General features: G+C 39.5%; 2 protein-coding genes across 2 annotated transcripts; one reads left to right on the forward strand and one right to left on the reverse strand.

Annotated features, from left to right (window-relative positions):
- Nucleotides 1-963: 963 nt before the first annotated feature.
- Nucleotides 964-6595, reverse strand: LOC121617596 (sodium-dependent phosphate transport protein 2A-like). The gene is made up of 12 exons (XM_041952790.1): nucleotides 6460-6595; nucleotides 6134-6277; nucleotides 5867-5978; nucleotides 5573-5768; nucleotides 4820-4972; nucleotides 4579-4630; nucleotides 3650-3817; nucleotides 3363-3479; nucleotides 2382-2506; nucleotides 1864-1976; nucleotides 1489-1772; nucleotides 964-1277 (listed from the first exon to the last, which is right to left on the reverse strand). The coding sequence occupies exons 1-12, from the start codon at nucleotides 6593-6595 to the stop codon at nucleotides 964-966; spliced, it is 1914 nt and encodes a 637-aa protein (XP_041808724.1).
- A 1364-nt stretch (nucleotides 6596-7959) lies between these two features.
- LOC121617597 (solute carrier family 22 member 5-like) lies at nucleotides 7960-15158 on the forward strand. Its single transcript, XM_041952791.1, has 11 exons — nucleotides 7960-8166; nucleotides 8687-8869; nucleotides 9048-9151; nucleotides 10383-10537; nucleotides 10662-10833; nucleotides 12385-12511; nucleotides 12749-12855; nucleotides 14019-14233; nucleotides 14354-14536; nucleotides 14640-14775; nucleotides 15089-15158. The coding sequence occupies exons 1-11, from the start codon at nucleotides 7960-7962 to the stop codon at nucleotides 15156-15158; spliced, it is 1659 nt and encodes a 552-aa protein (XP_041808725.1).
- Nucleotides 15159-20492: the final 5334 nt, after the last annotated feature.

Below are 20492 nucleotides of genomic sequence, written 5' to 3' on the forward strand. Positions count from 1 at the left end.
TTTTCAATCAGTTGTGTCACCCAGCTGGACACATACATAGTGGAGGCAAAAGTAAGTCACATGTGTGACAAGTCACAAGCAAGTCTCAGATCTTAACCTTCAAGTCTTAATCAAGTCCCAGGTTACTGTGAGAATCAAGAAAGTCAAGTTGATTCCCTGCTATAAGTTAAACAAGTCACAATTTTGTGATGACCTACAGCAGTGGACAATGTATTCACATCCTTTACCTCAGTACAAGTACTAAAACCACATCACTGGACAGCAAGAGAGTGAAAAAAAAAGTTGTTAGGTTGTTAAATGAGCTGTCTCAAGTTTGAGTTAAGTGTCATGAATACCAAGCCAAACTCAAGTTGAGTCTTTTATCAATGACTTGAGTTCTCACCTGTGGTCCACTGATTTCAGTGCAGCCTTCATTATCATCATCCATCTGCAGGTGATAACTGGACCTGCTGGGTGTGAACATCTCATTCTGTAACTGGATGCTAGACTTTGTCATTGAGAGACTACCGTCAGTAAGGACTAACAACAACACATCTGCCACCACGAAACTGAGCATGCCTTGCTATTGTCCATCCCAACCCCTATCTTATACTATATAAGTATTATATAAGTATTTAAAATCATAGTATTTTTTTATCCCAGTTTTTTAATTCTAGTATTTTTAAACTCTTGTATCACTTGTATACCAACACCCAGGTCTTCAAGAACCAGTATCCTCTGCATTTCCTGTTTGGAAGAATTACAATGAAGCTGATTGTGAACTTTGAACTTCTTTCAACTTTGAAATAAAAGCTAACCTGTTAATAATTAGCTCTTTGTATATGGGTAAGACACCAACATGCTATTTATTAACTTTTCATACCTTACTCATCTAAAAGCAGCAAACCCAAAAACATTTTTCAGTGATGACCTTGATAAAGGTCATGCAACATTCTGGCACACCTTAGACGCAAGATAGCAGCTCTACAAGCGAGTGCTGCTTAGCAGAGTACCCTCACTGTTTAAGTTTTTGTTTTTCAGTGTGGAGCAAGCTGTAGCCAGGTCAAATACATTGTTATCTGAAGACATGTTGTTTGCTGTGTTGTCTCTGTAGTTTTCCTGATTGTATTGTGGATGACAAGATCCAGGTTTGTCCAGTCCTCTTTGTTTCTGCGGGCTCTTATCAGTCTCCTGTCCTTCCCCGCTCTGTTGCCATTTCTCTTTGATTTTTCTCTCAGGGTTGACAGTAATGCCCTCCAATGATGCTACCTGGCCATCATTTCGCTTGAAAGTCCAACCTTGGAACAAAAAACAAAGGACAGGGCAAACGTTCAGGAGTGGCCAGGAAAAGATAAATCGGTGAAATAATAATGCAAACAACAGAAAGTAAGGTGGCTGAGTTTGTATCACAATAGTAGCTGTGAGGGAATGGATAGAAATTTGATCAATCATTCAATTAATCCATTCACATAACAAGTTTAATTGAACAGTCTCACCGAAGTAATTTACCTCTTTCTTGCCTGCACAACAGCGTCACCTTGGTGATAAGGTCATCGAGGGGCTGAAGCGAGGTCATCCAAGCAGGAAGAAAGTCCCAGTTCTGCAGTCTAAGTGGCAAACAACCAGGTCTACGTGCCTGGAGCATGTTTACTGTTGCCACAAATATAACTACCATAATGACTGGGACGCCAATTCCGGTCATCACCTTCCACCCAGCCATGGAGAGGCCAAACACGAGGGATGGGAGTACCAGGAAGCAGAGGAGGAGGTACAAAACAGCAAACCAGCGGTACCTGTGTATGTGAAGAGAATATTTTGATTTCGTTCGATTGTTCAGCTGCCTCATTAGACATTTTGTATGTCTATTACTATTGCTAATTGTACCTGGTAGTGCAATTACCAAGGGCACAGGCCATACGTATGGGTAAGCGGGTGGCTGGTATAGGATACCACAGCAGGATACCAAGGAGGTTAAAGAAAAAATGACATAACGCAACCTGAAACCAAAAGATGGTGAGGATAAAAGACAGCCGCATAGAAGTGAGACAGAGAAACAGAAAAGTGAGTCAAACAGGGCAAGATGTCAACAACTGATACAGTCCCTTGTGAAATCTTAGTTTTTAATAAGGGATGAACTGACAATTATTTTCGTTAATGATTATTCTGATGATTATTTTCTTGATTAACCAATTAATCATTTAATCTAAGTAATATCAAGAAAATCTGAAAAAGTGCTTGAAACGTTTGAGCTAAATGGTTGGTAGAGCACTAATTGGTTGCTAAGACCAAGGTGCTTTTTTATGGCTTCTGTGATGCTAGATGCTTTTTTTAGTATCAGCTGCTGGTGTTTGGCAGGTTGTGTGTGTGTGTGTGTGTGTGTGTGTGTGTGTCTGTCTGTATACCTGTGTGGCAGCAGATAGCTTATCTCCCGGACTAGCCAAGGCTGCCAGTGTAGCTGTTGTAGTGGTTCCAAGGTTGGACCCCAGGGTTAAAGGATAGGCTCTTTCAATATTGATCACACCAATCCCTGAGGGTTTATAGCATGATTAAGAACAGGTACATTAGCTCTAATTTTGCATTCGTCAGTTCATTCAGTAAATTCATCTAAAAAGCAAAACACCATATAAAAGATAAGCAAAACAAGAGGACAAGACACACGCTCAACATAAAAAAGATCAACTGTAGTAGCTACAGTCAGGTAATAAGCCTACTGAATGATCAATGTCTATGGAAAGAGGATGAGCCAGCAGGATGGGACACGATGTTGTTGTGTTACACATTTACTGGTGTAAGTAGTTGTGTTGTTTAAATCATGTACTCATTCCACATAGTCTAAACAGCACGCGAGAGAGAGACGAGCAGAAACACAAAGACACACGCAGGTCATCACACAAAGCGATTCTTATAAATACATCATTATTTAATTCAGTGTAAAAAAAGTCTTCTTTACAGCAGTGTTATGGGATCTCTACATGAAAAGATCTTATCACTGGACTTTAAGGAACATTTTAAAAATTGCAGAAAGATTCTAGACTTAATCCCAGTCTGTTTTTTGTAAGTTAACAGCTGATAAGTTAAGATACTTAACTAAAAATAAGTGAAAATGTGGGAAAGTTTACCAGACAACAAAATGCTTCTTTTCCTTTTTTTTTTGAACTGAACAAATTACAAACATGCTTAACCATCATCTGCTACTAACCTGTTAATGCTATACCAAGCTAGCAGACAAGTGTTTCATATAATGCGATTTTTTTAACTGAACAAATAACAAACATGCTAAACCATCATCTGTTACTGTCCTGTTAATGCTATACTAAGCTAGCAGAAGAGTGTGAAACGTGTGTGTGTGTGTGTGTGTCTGCATTTGTGTGTGTTTGTATTACCTATGAGAGGAGTGATCGCAGAGGTGAAGACCGAGCTACTCTGAACCAGAAAGGTCATGCCTGCTCCCACTAATAGAGCCACATAACCTGCCAGCCAGGTAAAAGGGAAGGGGAAGTCTACAGGACAGGACAGAACAGACAGGGCATGGGTGTGTCCTCCTGCACATTGTCATTGTTGGAATTAAGATTCAATTCAAGATCAGTTTTAGGTCAGGATAATTGAAAAAGCAAGGGTTTAGTTGTGATGTATTCAGTACAATGGCTTTGATATTCCCACTATATATTACCTGTATTAACAACTTTATTAATAGCACTGGCCACATGGCCCTTCAGCAGGGAGTTGAGCAGTTTAACCAGCAGTACCAGACAGCTGCACAGCACCAAAAGGGAGCAAGCCAGGAGGATCAGACCTATAGCCAAGTCAGACAAAGAGCAGTCCACAAAGAGATGCCTACCTGTGCAGAGAGGCAGAGATGTGGCATCATGAGGATTTGATGTACAGAACAAGATTGTTTGACTGAGAAGCAAAATGTTACTAGCGAGATGTCTGAGAACAACTGATAAAAACGTCAAACTTAGAAGTTGGCGTGTTTCATTCGCAGTGCATGTTGATTAATGATGCACAATTTAAAAAGACAGTTCACCCAAAAATCAAAAATACATCCTATCACTGCATAAAAGGAAGCATGCATCGAGTCACGGACAAGAAGGTCATGCTCCTGACATTCTGACATACACATTGATGGCTCAGCTGACCTTACCTAGCTGTATCAGTTAGCTATTAACTAATCTTCACAAGATAGCAATGTCAGACTAGGGTTAGGGAGTAAATGCACAGTCATTTGGTTGGTGGGATTGTTAGAAAGAAAATTGTTCCTCCGTAAAACTACGCCGTCAGTTATTTTTTTGTTTTGTTTTGTTTTTAACCAACAAAAGCCAAGTGCCATCTTGTTTCATTACAAAAAAAGAAGGCAGACACCTCTGCAGCTGATATCTCCAGAACCCAGCAGCTCACATCACAACAACCTTGATGGATAACCAGCACTACAGGTAAGAGGAAAAAAATTGTGTTTTGAGTTTTAGTTGAACTGTCCCATTAAATTTAGGACTAAAACACAAAAGTAGAAGGAAAAGTATGAGAAAGGAGAGGAGAGTTATTCTTCTATCACAGAGATATTAAAGACAGAAATGCTTAAAAACTGGCAAAATGGCATACATTTCTGTGCATGTTCTGAAAGGTTGTGTGTTCCCCAGGATGTTTCATTGTCCTGTCAGATAAACAGGTAGAATGCAGACAGAAGCAAAGACATGCTCGGACAATTTCAGAATGTAACATACAAAGCAGTAACATTTTACATGAACATAATGAGTACACTTGCAGTTTGTAGTTTAGTAAAATGACCACCGTATTTTAGCAAATTGAAACTGAGATGAATATGTCACTCAGAATGGAACACGAGAAGACACAGGCAGTAACTTGACCTGAAGTGGGATGCATCGTATGGTACCAGTACCTTCATGGTTGTGGTTTGACACCAGTGCTTCACCAGACTCTTGTTCCTCACACTGTGGTCTCCTGTAGCGATGGCTGTAATGACTGAACGATCCAGCTACACAGAGAGAATCATGTCATTACACTTTTATTGCAAGTTATCAGAATTACAGTTTACTGCTGCCATCAGTTGTCCACAGCGAGTGTACACAGTAAACAAAGGGGTGGAAAGATTACCTCACAGCTATTTGTAAAAGTGTTATTTTGTGTTCGGTAACCAACTTGTACAATGTTGGGCTTATACAGTTTGTGCTCACCATAAACCATAACGTGACACATTATTGTCTTCCCTACTGAGGTGTGCACAATTTCAAACTCAGAAAAGTGTCTTGAATTTTTGCTCCTAAGCTGCTTTGTAGTCCTGTATGACAATTTTTTTGTCTTTTGCCCCTGAGCACCATTTCCTCTTTTAAATATGCAAAATCAGTGTAATAGGTGACCATTTAATGTCGAAAAATTATGCACAATGTATTTCATAGGTAACAGTTGGTGACTTTTTTGTGAGAGGCCTCTTTCGCTCTAGTTTCTCCACCTGGTTGAGGTGTGCAAATCCCATACCAGTCGTTTAAAATGATGGATATGTTTGCTCATAAAGCTTTGCTTCCTTATCTATCCTGAAAATATTTGCTGTGTTTGTGGAAATATGCTGACACATTACCTGGATAATAATTTTGGTGAGTGGCTCAGTCAGGACTTTAAGAAGTTCAGGAGCTTCTTCTCCAGTACTAAGCTGTAGCGTGTCAACCACAGCCTGTGACATTCGCCTCAACAGCCCGCTCACAACTTCCAAAGGGAGAAGCACCAAAACAGACAACCAGTTGAAACAGTCGTGGACTGTAGCTCCAGCGAATGCCCTGGAATAAACACGGTTTCACATGTTTTTTTTATGTTTTGTTTTTTTTAAATAAGCTTAGCAATAAACTTGTACATGCACAGTAAACCACAGCTGTACCTTTCAAACTCATCTCTCTCCCCAGCCTGCATTAGAGCAACAATGGTATTGGTGACAGATGTTCCGATGTTGGATCCCATGATGATAGGAATGGCTGACTGAACATCCAGCACTTTACAGAAAAACATAATTTGACAAAAATTTTGCTCATGAATTCAGATGGATTAGTTGAACAGGAGATATGTGGTTTTCTGTTGACCATGTCTTGTCACAGTGCTGGCGTTACACCTTAAGACTGTTGTAGAATTGCCGAATACTTAAACTCACAACCAGAAGAGACAAGGCTGACTATGATGGAGGTAGAGGTGGAGGAACTCTGGACTAACACTGTCACCAGTATTCCCACTACCAGCCCTGCCACTGGGTTAGACAGGATGGCATTTTCCTGGAAGATGTCTCCTGCTACCCTGCCTGGAATGGAGAGAAAGAGACAGACAGCAGGATATATATATTAATATTTAAGGTCAAGCTTCATATCAATAATAATAATAATAATAAATACACATACACACATTTATATATATATATATATACACACACACACTGCACATATTAAATGTATCTAAATGGCAATGAAATAAGACAGTCCTTACCTCCTGCTAGTTGGAAAGCAGAGCTTAAAATGTCAAGAGAGCACACAAAGAGGTACAGGAGCAGAAAGAGGAGCGGGATTTTGCAGAGAGCAGATATCTCTCTTTTCACTCGCCATGTTCTTGGCTGAGTTTCCATTTTCTGATCCTGGAGGGCATTAATTACGGGTAATAGAAGCAGAAATAATAGTGGTTAGTGCCTATATTATTGGTACTGGTAGTTACTGCTGTCTGTAACAACATAAATTTCCTAGCTTAGGATCAGTAAAGTTTGATCTGTCTTATCTTAATTTACATTAAGCTATTGCAGGGTCATATACTGTATCAGTGGAAGAAAGAGCACAAGTTAGTTACATTCACTATAAACAAAGCTTTTACCCAAACAAATACTTCAAGCACATACAGTAGTTTGTACAAATGCTTTCATTTCAACATACCTTTGGTTTGGATGAAATTGTTCCTCTACTTCAGGAAATGAATGGTATCTTAAGTTGTTGCTAATAACAAGAAATGAAGAAACAAAAGCAATTTTTCGATTGAAGAGACAGGAGCGAAAGGATAGGAGTTTTTACAGCATACATTACTGGTGTATAGGTAAATAAAAAGGAAAAGAGAGACAAGATGAGAAAGAAGGAAGCGAGAAAGGGCAGATACAGAAAGGGAGGTGCTACTCTGTAGTGTACATTAACTTTGTTAGTCAAGCGCAGATCACTGGTGGTATAATGGATAGCTTAGACTCGTGTTTATAGACTAAACCCTCACCACCTCTTTTTCCATACTGCATCCAAAAATTAAGTTCATTTTTTTCATCTCTGGACATGTGCACTGTCTTCCACAGCCCTAATGGGTGTGTTCACATCAGCATTTGCACGGGTTGAAGCAGCCCTTTTTCTGTTCTTGTCTTCTGTAAGGGTAATCTTGAATGCGACCATTGGCCCTTAATGTAGCCTCATCTTTGATCCAGGTTGAAATAACAAATTCCAATGAGTTTGCTGACACCCTGACTCTAGTGCCACCAGCTGGTTGCCAATTTTGGTAGTTGTTGAAATGTCTCAGGAGATATTGGGTGATATTTGGTACAGATTTTCACGTACCCCTCAGGATGAATTGTAATAACTCCAGTCTCATAACTTTTCATAATGTGCCCTTATCAGCTCAAACTTCCAGTGTGGCCAATACTTTTGTTTATGACCTGATAGGCATGCACTACACATACATTTAATGTGCTTTTATTTACCTGATTTGTCATATAAACAGTGATACTTTCATGTCCCTCTCTTTGTATTTATCTTTCTTTCTCTCTCTCTCTCTCTGTAGGAATGGAGATCAATGTGCAACAACAATTGAAATACATTTTTTTTTAGTTTTTTTTTGGACGGTGTTTGAAGCCATAAAAAATAATGAGATTACTGCACAGTACATAGGGCATCGGTAACACATTTACACACAGTAGATAAAACACAGATCAGAGAAGACTGTTAGGAAGAAGTGAATTCAGAGATTATGAATGATTATGATGAAACCACAGCCTTCCTGGGAGACTGGGGACGTTTCCAGCAGATAGTCTTCTTTCTGCTCTGTGTCAGCACCATCCCCAATGGAACCGGAGTTTTATCCATCATCTTCGTTGCTGCTATTCCCAGTCATCACTGCATGATTCCTGACCTCAACCTGACCCAGGAGTGGCGCAATGCTGTCATCCCAGTAACGGTAAAGTGTACAACTGTCAGAAAACTGTTGCAGTTTGAGTTTGAAGCTCATGACAAAGAGTTTGCCTACGTCTAGTGAAAGTTTACCAATCTGGCCGAGAGATCATTACAATATTACCAAAACATTGTCTTAAGGTACTTCAGAAATTTCTTTGAAATTTGCATGCAGTGGAATCCTAAAATGCATCATGGAATAACTGAAGTATGTTTTTATGATAGAAGAGAAATTTGCCCTTGCTACTTATTGCACAGCAATATTTCCGCTGCAAATAAATATGAGCATGCTAACACATTTTAATACATTGGTGAGCTTGTTAGCATTTAACTCTGCCCAGGTACCACCTGCTAGCATAGCTGTAGACTCTTAGTCTTGTTACCTTTTGTTACTCTGTCTGCTGTGTCATCTCTGGTTTTTATATGTTTTTTCATTAATAATTAATGCTGACATGCTAATGCTTTCAGATTATCATTCCATTTAAATTACACAGTGTTATCAGTAACGTTGTCATTTTGTCTGTCAGGTCGTGGATGGAAAAGAAGAGTTGAGCAAATGCAGCAGATACAAGCTGGATGTGGTCAGAAATCTGTCTGCTCAGGGACTCATTCCTGGGAGAGATCTCAACCTCACAGACTTGGAGCAAGAGAGCTGTCTAGACGGGTGGAGCTACAGCAAAGACCTCTACCAATCCACCATAGTCTCTGAGGTGTGTGCATATGTATGTGTATGTGTGGTATGTGTGTACACCTGCAAAAGTTGTAGTTAAGGATCATGGCTTTAACACAGATCCCTCTCATAAATGTATTTAGTTTTTTTCCAGTATTCTTCACAAGATTTTGGGAATTGTGACTGCTTTGTGCTTTTTGGATGCATGGCTATCCCAGTTTGACCTGGTGTGCAGTGAGCAGTGGAAGCAGCCATTCACCTCCACAGTTTACTTCCTAGGAGTTCTTGTTGGGTCCTTCTTCTCCGGACAGCTCGCAGACAGGTACTAAGAACACAAGCTCAGTGTGATACACATCAAAAACACCTTTGGGGGGGATTAATTTCATTTGATCAAACACTGTTACTAACATTCTGTTGTACTTTATTATGCAAAAGAGCAAAAAACAATGTTTTTATGCTGAATAAGAAGTATGCCTTTCAGTGCAAAGAGATTTTTATTGCGGCATGGAGGTATAATAAAAAAACTGATTATAAAATTGATTGTTGTTGGTCCAAAGTCAATGTCACTGTAACTCCCTTCACAATTGTTGATCAGATAAGATGTCAGTATCGCTGTGACCTCAGAAAGCATGTTTTGGCCAGAACTCTATGTAATGTATGTTTTGCATGATCCACTTAAATTGTATCAATTTAGATCTTGTGTTGATAGTCTTGCTTTGTCCATCTTGACAAACTCTCCTCTGGTAAAGATAAATGGCTTGGAAGTAACTCAGTAACTCAGTAGTTACAGAGCCTAACCCTTACATGCCCCCTCTCACAGGTAACAGTGACAACAAACTCCTGGGATATGGTCACATGTGCTAATATTCCTTCTCTATTCAGCTTAATCTGAGAGGCTGTCATTGTTTTAATTCTTATTCTGGAGAAATCTGTTAATGTTCTGTCCAACATATGTGATGCAGAGTTTAGCAATGAACTGCAAGCCATACTGAATGCCCTCTGAGTGAAGCCTCTGATTCAGGCTTTTGTCAGGCTTTTAACTTCAACAGCAAAGTCAGAAATAGATCCTAGGAAGTCCATGGGGGCTAATCAGGCGAAGGCTGTTATTGTTAGGAGCTTCATTTTAGTTGAATATTTTTTTAATAGAAACAAGACTTGTGTTAGTCAAATCTGCAGAAAGCAAGTTGTCCAGTCAGCCTTTTTGCCTGTTATGGACTATGGTGACGATGGTTACATTCTTTTGCCTCCCATCTAAAACCCTGAATGCAGTAGATCATCAGTTAATGAGGACCATGTCTACACTGGCTCTAAAATACAATGCACCAATCCCTTTGAATCAATTTAAATCTCTCGATAGACACAGAGCTGTGTAACTGTAGGTGTTTTATTTAAACTGATTTTATCTCTCATGTTATTCTCATGGCCTGTTCGTTGCAAAAACTTTTTTTATGTATCTTTCATGTTCATCTGTTGCTTTATAAGTAGCTTCTCACCTATCAAATGTCTCTTTATTTTATATGGCTCCTCTTTTATTCTTTGTCTCCTCAATATAGATATGGAAGGAAGCCTGTGTTTTTCATCACCGTGGCAGCTCAGATGATTTTTACTTTTCTTCAAGTCTTCTCCCCTTCATGGACAGTGTTCATCATTCTCTCCTTCTTTAGTGGTTTGGGACAGATCAGCAACTACATATCTGCTTTAGTGCTGGGTACATATAAACACCCCTTGCTCTAAGTGTTAGCACATTATTTGCTTCATATTAGATGTATGTTATTTATCATACAAATTCTTTCTATGTTCATGTCCCTCTCTTTGTATTTCTGTCTTTGCAGGAGCAGAGATCTTCACTGGCCATGTGCGGGTCCTGTACACATCGCTGGGTGTGTGTCTGTTTTATGCCTTGGGCTACATGATACTCCCACTCATTGCTTACCTTTTAAGGGACTGGAAATCTCTCATGCTGGCTGTCGCTCTGCCTTGCCTGCTCTACATCCCTCTCTGGTGGTAGGTTAAAGTAAGACTAACTTCCTCTCCTACCATTGATTAAGCCCCTAAAAACTTAACTCTGTTGATCAAAATTACAATTTTTTTCCGTGAAAAGATATCCCTTCATGTCTTAAAATGGCAGAGATGTAGCTAATATAGGAGTAGTTCAGCCATAGATGCTCAAACTGGAAACTGATTCAGAAGAAGAGCGAACTGTCCAGGGGTGCCTACAAGTTAATGTTATAGAATGAGATTGTCTTTTATGTATCACTCTGTATAAGGCTGGAACCATCACAGTAATAAATAACAGGAGCCTGAGGCATGTTACATAATACCCAGGCTGTCAAAGTGGAAATGCTCAGCAATGGTGTTGACTTCGCTCCTGATGTGTCTTGTATCATCTAAAAAACATCCCATGGGCATGTTAACAAGATCAAAAACTACATTTTAATCGGAGTGGGTCTTAATGGACAGCTTTTCATTATTGTTTTTGTGAACATAAAAAAATGCCCTCTTAAAAACCAACGCATTGAGGATCTCGCTGTCAAATGGTCACCTGACTAGTTGTTTCAAGTTCTCAGGTGCCCTCTATCAATGCTCACACAAATATAGAAGAAAATCACCTATGTAAAAATTAGAATATAAGACATAAGGAGGGTTGCTGAAAGCACCTAGCTGGGAGCACTTTGGACAAGCCTTTTTCAGCTGTAACGCTTTTGTTGCTATGATGCGGAATATCCACAGAAGTAGCTTACCTGATATATCCATGGCAAACAAAATGATCTTCCAAGCACTGTTTTTCATGTTGATATTTTGGATCCTCAGAGACCAGCAGTATGAATCTCTCCTTTGTTGCTGTTGTACAGCACTTGTACATGTAGGATGTGACAGTTTGTCTCTGTGGTATCTGTTCCACCCCTCCTCCACTGTGATTGGACAGCTGGGTAAAAAGAGACAGTGACAAGTGCAGTATTTTACCCAGCTGAACATCTTTCAACTCTACCGACAGAAAAAATGAAAAATGTGCAGCTTTCAGCGCAGAATATGCAGATAGCGTCCCGTCACACTTCTGCCATTTGTATCATAGTGTAAATACGTGGCTCTCCTACTGTTTGCACCAATCATTTTGAAAGGGCAACAGCCAATAGGGAAACTCAGCTACTCAGCCCGTCAGTCATGTAGGCCTGGCTTCGCTGTTGTTGTCCAGCTAAAAAACTGATTTAGAAAAAAAAAATGTGACAACAATGTTTTTCCCAAAGGTTTTCTTGGGAAAACAAAGCGGGATACTGCAGTGTCCCAAAACTCTTTCCCACTCATTGCTCGCTTCAAAACATTTACAGCAAATCGCAAATTGTGAGTCACAATTTGTTCTTCCTTGCCATTTAGTGCTACTGGTTGGCAGACTTTTTTTTTATAACTGTCTGCAAAAAAAGATTAGTCTATTAGACTAAAAGAGAAACTACGAATTGCCACTACATTACGTTACTACTAATACTATACACCTGTCTAAAATATCTTTGTGAAACTGACCCCTGAACCTGTGTGTCTCTGTGTTGAATACTGAGGCAGGTTCATCCCAGAGTCTTCTCGGTGGTTGCTCTCTCAGGGACGAGTGGAGGAGGCTGAAGCCATAGTGAGAGATGCTGCTAAGCAGAACAAAGTTAAAGCCCCACAGGTCATCTTTAAACGCTTCGATGTAAGTTGGACCAAAGAAAAAAGCTCAAAATTGAAGACATTTTGAGGAACTTGAAGGATAGCTTCACATCTTTTCAAGTCTGTCTTGAAACAAAATTGGAACAGCTTTTGCTTGCTCTAGTCATTCCTCCTGTTTTGAAGTTTTGTTAAGCTTTGTTACAATTAGCTGACCTCAGTCAAAACCACCCTAGCACATGAAAAAATCTGCAAGTTAAGAGTGAGGATTTGTATCTTGCAGGCTGACGAGAAGAAGACACGGTCTGAAAAAGAGGAACACCACACTGTCTTTGATCTGATAAGGACCAGCAACATCAGACTCACAACCATCATTTTCTCCATTTTGTTGTGAGTCTGAGGATTTCTTACACTTTTACACACATTGTATTATGCATTGAACTAAATTTAGTACACTATACGGTATGGCCTAAAGCATGTGGACGCTCAAACATTAAATCCATGTGTGAATCTCATTACACCAGATTGGCTGAAATGGAAGGAGACATTTGACAGGCTACAGATGATTCCCTTTGAAAAAAATGCATTATTGAATCGAGCTGTGGCAGAAAAATCTTAACCCACACACACAACTTTACACACAACGAGCATTTTGTTAATTCAGGTTCAACGGTTCAAACGACAGCTTTTTGCTGGTGAGTCAGCAGCAGGTTCGGGAGTGCTGCTAAACAGTCATTCTGCCACCACACCAAATTCTCAAATATAACACTGCAAAGTTTCTTTGCTTATATGGCAATGTAAGCTCGCCAAAGACTATTTATGCTACCTTTTTTAAATCCGCCAGAACCACTCTTCTTATCGGCATAAATTAGATTCAGCGCATAGCACGTATTTAAGGAGAAAGTCTGTCACTTTTAAAGCTTCATCTGTGACTCCCATTATTTCCTTCCTCCAAAACATTGAAGACTAGTAGGAGCAAATGCCGGGAGATGAGTTTTCATTCAAGCAAAATTATGGCTTGTGTTTTAACTGCATGCCAAATTAATGAGAGTACACAAGGCCAAATTGCCTCTGAAGTTCTGAAGAAAACACAGACTTTGTCAGCACGTTAGTGTGTCGTTCACTACCAAGCCTGTTTGAAACTGACATTATCTGCACGTCAAGTTCACCTGTCTCTGCGCTGCGTGTGTGTGTGTGTGTGTGTGTGTGTGTGTGTGTGTGTAGGGGCCTACCCCAGTGAAACAGGATATTAATGATTATGTAGATTTTTAGCAGAGGCACTGACAATTTTTGTGTGATTTCTATGTATGTGTAAATCACCGGCTTCGTGATTTGTATATGATAGTAATCTGAACATTTAGCTAGCTATTGATGATGAAGACGTCCCCCTGGGCTAAATTTGTGATGCCGATTTTTCACTTTTTCTGACATTTTATAGATAAGCGAGTCATTGAGAAAATAATTGACAATCACATGGTCAACCACTGACCTACTGTATCTGACTTATTTCCCATCCTCAATGTCTCTGCTTTCTGTATCTCTGTCTCATTCAGCTTTACTTTCGTGACTGGCTATTATGGCCTGTCCCTGAACTCGGCGCAGCTCAGTGCTGACCCCTATATCAGCTGTTTCATCTCAGGAGCTGTAGAGTTGCCAGGGTACATTTCCTGCTGGCTGGCACTGCGATACTTACCACGACGACCTTTTTTGAGTTTCACAGCGCTCCTCGGAGGAGTGTCCCTGTTCTTCATTCAGCTGGTGCCTCCTAGTAAGTAACGTAAAATTAAAATAAAAGCAAAATTGCACTGAACAGTTTTACGTTATACTTTCCAATCAAATGTATGACTCATTCTATTTTTTAAGAAGTGCTCTTTTCCACCTCCTTCAGCTTTATCAGAGGTGTCTGTTACACTGGAGATGCTGGGTAAATATGCCTTTACCACCAGTTCCACCCTGTTGTATACCTACGTAGCAGAGCTTTACCCAACAGTGCTCAGAAGCACAGCATCAGGGACGTGCGGCACGTTTTCCAGATTCGGCATCTGCATTTCACCTTTTTTGTTCCAACTGCGTGAGTAAACTTGTCTCACATAAACTTTATACTTGCCCATTTTGGTAGGCCAGAAAAAACCTAGGCCTCCCTCCCATTCTAATTTTCCCTCTCCCCCTGTCAGGTGTATACTTTAAGTATCTGCCTTATATTATACTGGGGTCTTTGGCTGTTGTGTCTGCCTTTGCCATTGTCTTCCTGCCAGAGAGCTTTGGAAAACCTATGCCTGAAACTATTGACCAGATGCATAAAAGAGAAAGGTGAGATGCTACTACTATGAAGCAACTGTCTCCTTACTGATGAATGATTTTTGAAAAAGTAAAGGATGCATTTAAATTTGTTTTTATGATGAAAGGTTTACAGCTGCTTCACTAATTTATAAATTGTGTTATTGCATTTTCCTCATCATCATCCTTTCGGGTGTGATAGTAGTAACATTATTAATGTAGCTGCTTGTAATAGTGATAATGAAGTTGAAAGCAGTGAGGTAACAATCATAACTCTTGTCGCCCAGCAGCCTGTGCACAACCCTAAACCAAATAATGTTTTGTGTGTTTTTTTCTCTTTTAACAGGTTGAAATTTCCCTGCATCACTCGAAAAGCAAAACCAGAGCCTGCTATGTTTTTGGAAAGTCAACTGTGATTCAATAATTCAGAAACCGACATATTGCATTTGTGAATCATAAACACTGTTCTATTTTTGATCATTTGTTTTATTTTCATAGTCTGTCATCACAGTTTAAGCTTTTGCAGGATTTAGGATGTTTTTGATTTTGTAATTACCATTTGACTGAGTTTTGTCATTTCAGTATCCGATTTTCTTTTTGGCACCATGCCTGATTATCCTGAGTACTAAAATATAATAGTTTATTTGCCATTTTCTCTCTTAATTTTCCATTGTCACAGTCACTTTTAATTCTGGCTAAATATATATTAAGTATTCATTCAAATACTGCAATTACACATTACCACATACTAAGAGCTTTCTTAATATTTTGATTAACGTTCATTATTAGTGTCAGGAAGTGGGGTTTCAGGGAACAAGGATTGAACCCAAATGCAGACACAAGGGGCCGCTGGTTCAATTTAACAGGTTTATTTCACCACAGGAAACCAAAATCCAAAACTGAGGGAACAAAGAGAAAACACTCACATGGGTAGAGCGGCATAAGACAACACAAAACAAGCACTGACAAAGACAGCTCTAGAAAAACACTTACACGGGTTGTGGCGTGGCTAAAGACTAAGACAACACACAAGTAACAATTACATGGGGCATGGCATGGGAATATAGACAACACTAGAGGATGCAGGACAAACATTTACATGGCAAGGCTAGATAATACAGACAAGACTAGAGAAAACACACACACAAGGAACATGGCTTGGCTATAGACTTAGACAACACTAAAGAAACATGAAACCTGGCATGGCATGGGAACAAAGACAATACTAGAAAACACTTGCAAGGGTCTTGGCATGGCGAGGGAACATAGACAACACTAAAGACAGTGGACAAACACAAGATTCGTGGCATGTGAAGGTAACACAGACAACACTAAAGAACGCTTACATGAAACGTGGCCTGGACATGAACAAAGACAACACCAGGAAAAACACTCACTAGTGGCATGACATGGAAAGAATCATACACAACAACCTGACAAAGACTGAGGGGAAGACACCTAATGACACACAGGTGAAACAAATCAGACAATTACAAAGGTGGGAAAACACAGGAAGTAAAGTAAAAGAAGAAACATAATGTGAACCTTCAAAGTAAAACAGGACGTGACAAAAAACAGACTATGACAACACCAAAAGAGAATCAACATAAAACAGGCGTGCAAGGCACGGATCATGACAATTAGTACCTCATACCAGTGCACTAGAAACAGCACTGTGAACATGCTACAGTCAGCAAGCCTTTCGGTGCTTATTCATTGTTGTATCTGCAGTATGAGACGGGTCCCTCCACAAGCAAATGTTTAATAGTTCTTGTTTATTTGACTCTCACACTATAGATTAACTCAGGGGAGGTACTGAAGGTTGTTGACATATCATTACCATGCACTGCCTGTACAGTACACCAGTGTTCATTCACTTACTAGCTATCATTAATGACAGTTTTTGAATGCACAAGTTGCTGCAACTTGCTCTTGTAATCCAGCATGCTACACCTGCCTTGTCATTCAAGCACTGTTGTCTCCATGTTTGATCATGTGTTTATATTTGCATGTGCAAAGCTTTTAAATGTAACCCTGGAGTGTCTGCTGTCAGTTCAGGAGTGTTGTTTCTAAGATACAGAAGACAACACAGAACAAGTTCAAAATATTTATGCCTAATTTTATGGGTAGTCAGGTATTAAGATAAGATAAGATAAGACTTTAATAATCCCCAGGCAGGGAAATTCGGGTTGACGCAGAATGGAAAATCCTGCTGAAGGTGTAATTAAAGTATCGGCAATGAAGAAGTCACTTCAAACTATATTTGCTAGCAAAGCACTTTCAATATACATGTCAGATAATGTTGTTAGGCTGAGAGGTGGGCAAGTCCAAATGATTGAGAGACATAAAAATATTGTTGGTTTTGGTCATTTAGTGGAATTTGTGTATGGTACCAATAAAATCATCTCACAATGAATTCAATGGTCACAGCTGTTGGAAAAACTACTTTTAAACTTATTGCAAATGTTCTTTTTTATTTACCTTGATGAACTCGTTAGTCTTTCTTAAAGTGAACAGTGTAGAATAGTATTTTTAAAAGCTGTATTAAAATCTTTTTCAGTTCTTTCTTAAGATGAGAAAATGAAGGAGATGACAAAGAGATTTAACACTCCTTTTTATCCAAATCATTTTAAAGCGCATTGCTTGTGTCAAGCTCCAGCCCCTGAAGTGTGGAAGTCGACCTGGTCTATTTGGAATCTTGGCACTTCAGACCCCTTTTCAGTGTGTTCTCTGCTTTGTGGAATCTGATCAGCATCCATCACAGGATAATTTTACACATTTGTCATATTCTGAATAAATGTACCGTAGATAACTTAGTTTGATAAATACCGTCCAGACTGAAAGATTTGTGTATTTGTGTATTCACCCTAATGTGAACTGTCAAAGCAGAAATCAAAGAATAAAGACATCATGGTGTTATTTGCAGACTCAGTTGATGATGCCAAGACTGCTTTCTGAAAGAGTATCATTTTGAAAAAGGATGCAATGTCCTCATAACTTGCATTCAACTATTTTGTTGCTTTGTCTGTTGAGCCCCTCTGATCTAGACTGTCCCTCTGTCTGTTTCTCTGTAATATACTGAGGCAGGATCATCCCAGAGTCTCATTGGTGGAGGAGGCAGAGGCTACAGTGTGAAACGCTGCGAAGTGGAACAAAGTTCAGGCTCCGAGGTTCATCTTTAAAGGTAGAAAGTGCAATTTAACTGTGACTTTGCAGGACTAAGCACAGGAGCTAAAGCCCATCAAAGACACACAGTCAGCAAAGAATCTGAGAAATATCTCGAGAACTAGAAATCTATGAAGGAGATGATTCCTCTGTCCTTTTTTAAAAAGTGAAAACAACAAGCAATGTTATAAAATGTTTAATGATTGAACATAATCCTGGAGTGTGCTTTTAAGGGCAGCAGCCATGTTTGAAAGTCTATTCATGCTGATGCCTGTTGTTAGCACTCACCATAAAACAATTATGTTGTCACAGTCAGCCGGTGTAAACAAAACATCCATATCACACGAGAGGTTTTTAATGTCATTTCAGAAGCAAATTCCTGTATCTTGTCTGATTTTTTTTTTTTTTTTTTGTCAGCTCATCTAAATCCTGTATTTTGATCTCAGGTTGAACATTTATTTTAAATTTAAAACAATCAGTAGAAGGTTGAAGAGGCGATGATCACAACTTGTTTCTGCTGCCCCCAAGTGGTCCAAAAAAATCAGTTTGTGCAGGTTGAGTGATGATCTTTAGCTGTTAATAAAGGTTTGAAGTGTCATAAATCTGTCTGCTCAGGGACTCCTTCCTGGCAGAGGTGTCAGTCTCACAGACCTGGAGCAGGACAGCTGCGTGGATGGGTGGAGTTACAGCAGCATAACAAGCCGCTAGCCTTTAGCAACAGCTACAGGCTAAGTAAATTCCTTTCTTTCTAATGCCACACCCCCAGATTTTCTTCATTTTTAAACTTGTGGTCATCTGCCCCATCCCCTGAGACAATTTTTTACATTTCGAGCATCTCCCTCTGGAACCACAAACTTTACTCAAATATGCAGTAGAACATTCCCAACACCCTTCAACAGACATCACTGTGTAAACTTAAACAAGAAACTTGTCATCAAAAACACCAAGGTTTAAGAATTGAAAGAATTGTTACGAATAGTAGTTAAGTGGATGACTGAAAGGAGGAAGAAAGCTTTGGAGTTTTTCTTAAGCGGAGTTAAAAATGGCTGTATAGAGTGATGGTAGAGGCAAAAATCTCTGAACGCTCCATTACGTACATTTAATCTGCTGCAGAGCGGATTGTACAGGGGCTTTTATTTTGTTCCAGTCTGTTCTACGACAAACCATTTCTTACCTTTCAGGTCTATCAAATCTGACTGTTGCTCTGGAGACGCTGGATAAACGTGCTATAGCCCTGATGTTTGCCCACACGGCAAAGCTTTACCCAACAGTGCTCAGGAACACAGCGACAGGGACGTGCATCATGTTCCTGTTTTGTTCAAGCTGAGTGAGTTAAGTGGTCTTAAATCGTAATTACTAACATTTGTTTAACCTGGAGCCAGGCCTCTCCCTCATCCTGATTTCCACTTCTCCTTGCACAGGTGTAAAGCAAGGAGAAGTGTAATACATCATGGAATACAGTGTTTAGCTTTTAGTGTGAGCTTGAGGGTTTCAGAGTGCTCAGACAAGACAATCACAACAAAGACACAAAAATGTCAGGTATTTCTTTTAATGTAACTCCCAAAAACCAATTATCATCATCTTCATCATTGTCATCCCTCCGAGACATAGTGACGGTGGTTGCATCGCACCTGTTCGTGATGATGATGATAATGAAGTTGGTAACAGTGGAAAAATTACAGCATTACAGCTTTTTAGTTTTCCTCTACGCTGAACACTAAACAAAATGATGCTGAGAACAAAAAAGTGCTTTTTGAAAGTTAACTCTGATTGTCTGAAACATCTTGAATGAATTATCAATAACTATTGTTATCGAACATCATTGCTACTGTTTGCTTTTCTTACTATTTCGATCAAAAAGTCAATCAGTACAAGCAGATTTAATGAAGTGACATGAACTTTTTTTATGAGAAGTGAAATGAAAAGAATTAAAGCTTGACTTCATATATGTGCTTGAACACATGACCTTTTTGGAGGAAATGAAATCGTGCATGTGTCACTTGTTCTGTGTTGTGTGTTTTCCCTCTGCTGTCTCTCCACCTCCCGGCCTTCCCTCCCTTGCAGCTGCAGTGAGTAGTTGTACGCAGCTGTTTTCAATCACTCCTCAGGGCCTGGAGGATGAAAGACTGGGAGAGACTGTGGCACTCTGGGCTGCATGTGGCAGCTTAGGTAGTGTGTGTAGCTCGCAGGTGGTTTGTGTGTGTCCCTTTTTTGGAGGGAGGGTGATATTTGTATTGTCTGTTGTGTTTGTTATCCATTTCAGTTTTTAAGGTAACTTTCCTTTGCGGTTACATTGTAGTTTTGATTTCATTTGCTTATAATTTATTATTTGTACATATATCTCAGTTTCTCTGTTTATGTCAGATTTCAAATATGTATACAAAATATTCACTGTTCAAGTGTTAAATGTGAAGCTAAAGGTGCATTGTGCCATAAAACCTAAATGTGCCCACTGGTTCTGATTAAACTGGTGTCAAAGATTAGAAATTATTTCATGTATATGTGCTGTCATTATTTTCATCTTTTACAACAGTGAACAGCCGTATAATGTGAGCATGTTAAATTGCACTGATTATTGTTGCACT

Source organism: Chelmon rostratus, chromosome 14 (genome assembly GCF_017976325.1).
Source record: "Chelmon rostratus isolate fCheRos1 chromosome 14, fCheRos1.pri, whole genome shotgun sequence".
Lineage (NCBI taxonomy): Eukaryota > Metazoa > Chordata > Actinopteri > Chaetodontiformes > Chaetodontidae > Chelmon > Chelmon rostratus.

Bases quoted from the DNA above. Each gene is read 5' to 3' on its own strand.
- LOC121617596 (XM_041952790.1), bottom strand. From the start codon at position 6,595: ATGGAAACTCAGCCAAGAACATGGCGAGTGAAAAGAGAGATATCTGCT. The intron at 6,278-6,459 runs GTAAGGACTGTC...TCTCCATTCCAG, and splicing joins TGCTTTCCAACTAGCAGGAG to GCAGGGTAGCAGGAGACATC. The intron at 1,977-2,381 runs GTATACAGACAG...TTTTGGTTTCAG, and splicing joins AGCTATCTGCTGCCACACAG to GTTGCGTTATGTCATTTTTT.
- LOC121617597 (XM_041952791.1), top strand. From the start codon at position 7,960: ATGAATGATTATGATGAAACCACAGCCTTCCTGGGAGACTGGGGACGT. The intron at 10,834-12,384 runs GTAGGTTAAAGT...ATACTGAGGCAG, and splicing joins CTCTACATCCCTCTCTGGTG to GTTCATCCCAGAGTCTTCTC. The intron at 14,234-14,353 runs GTAAGTAACGTA...CACCTCCTTCAG, and splicing joins CATTCAGCTGGTGCCTCCTA to CTTTATCAGAGGTGTCTGTT.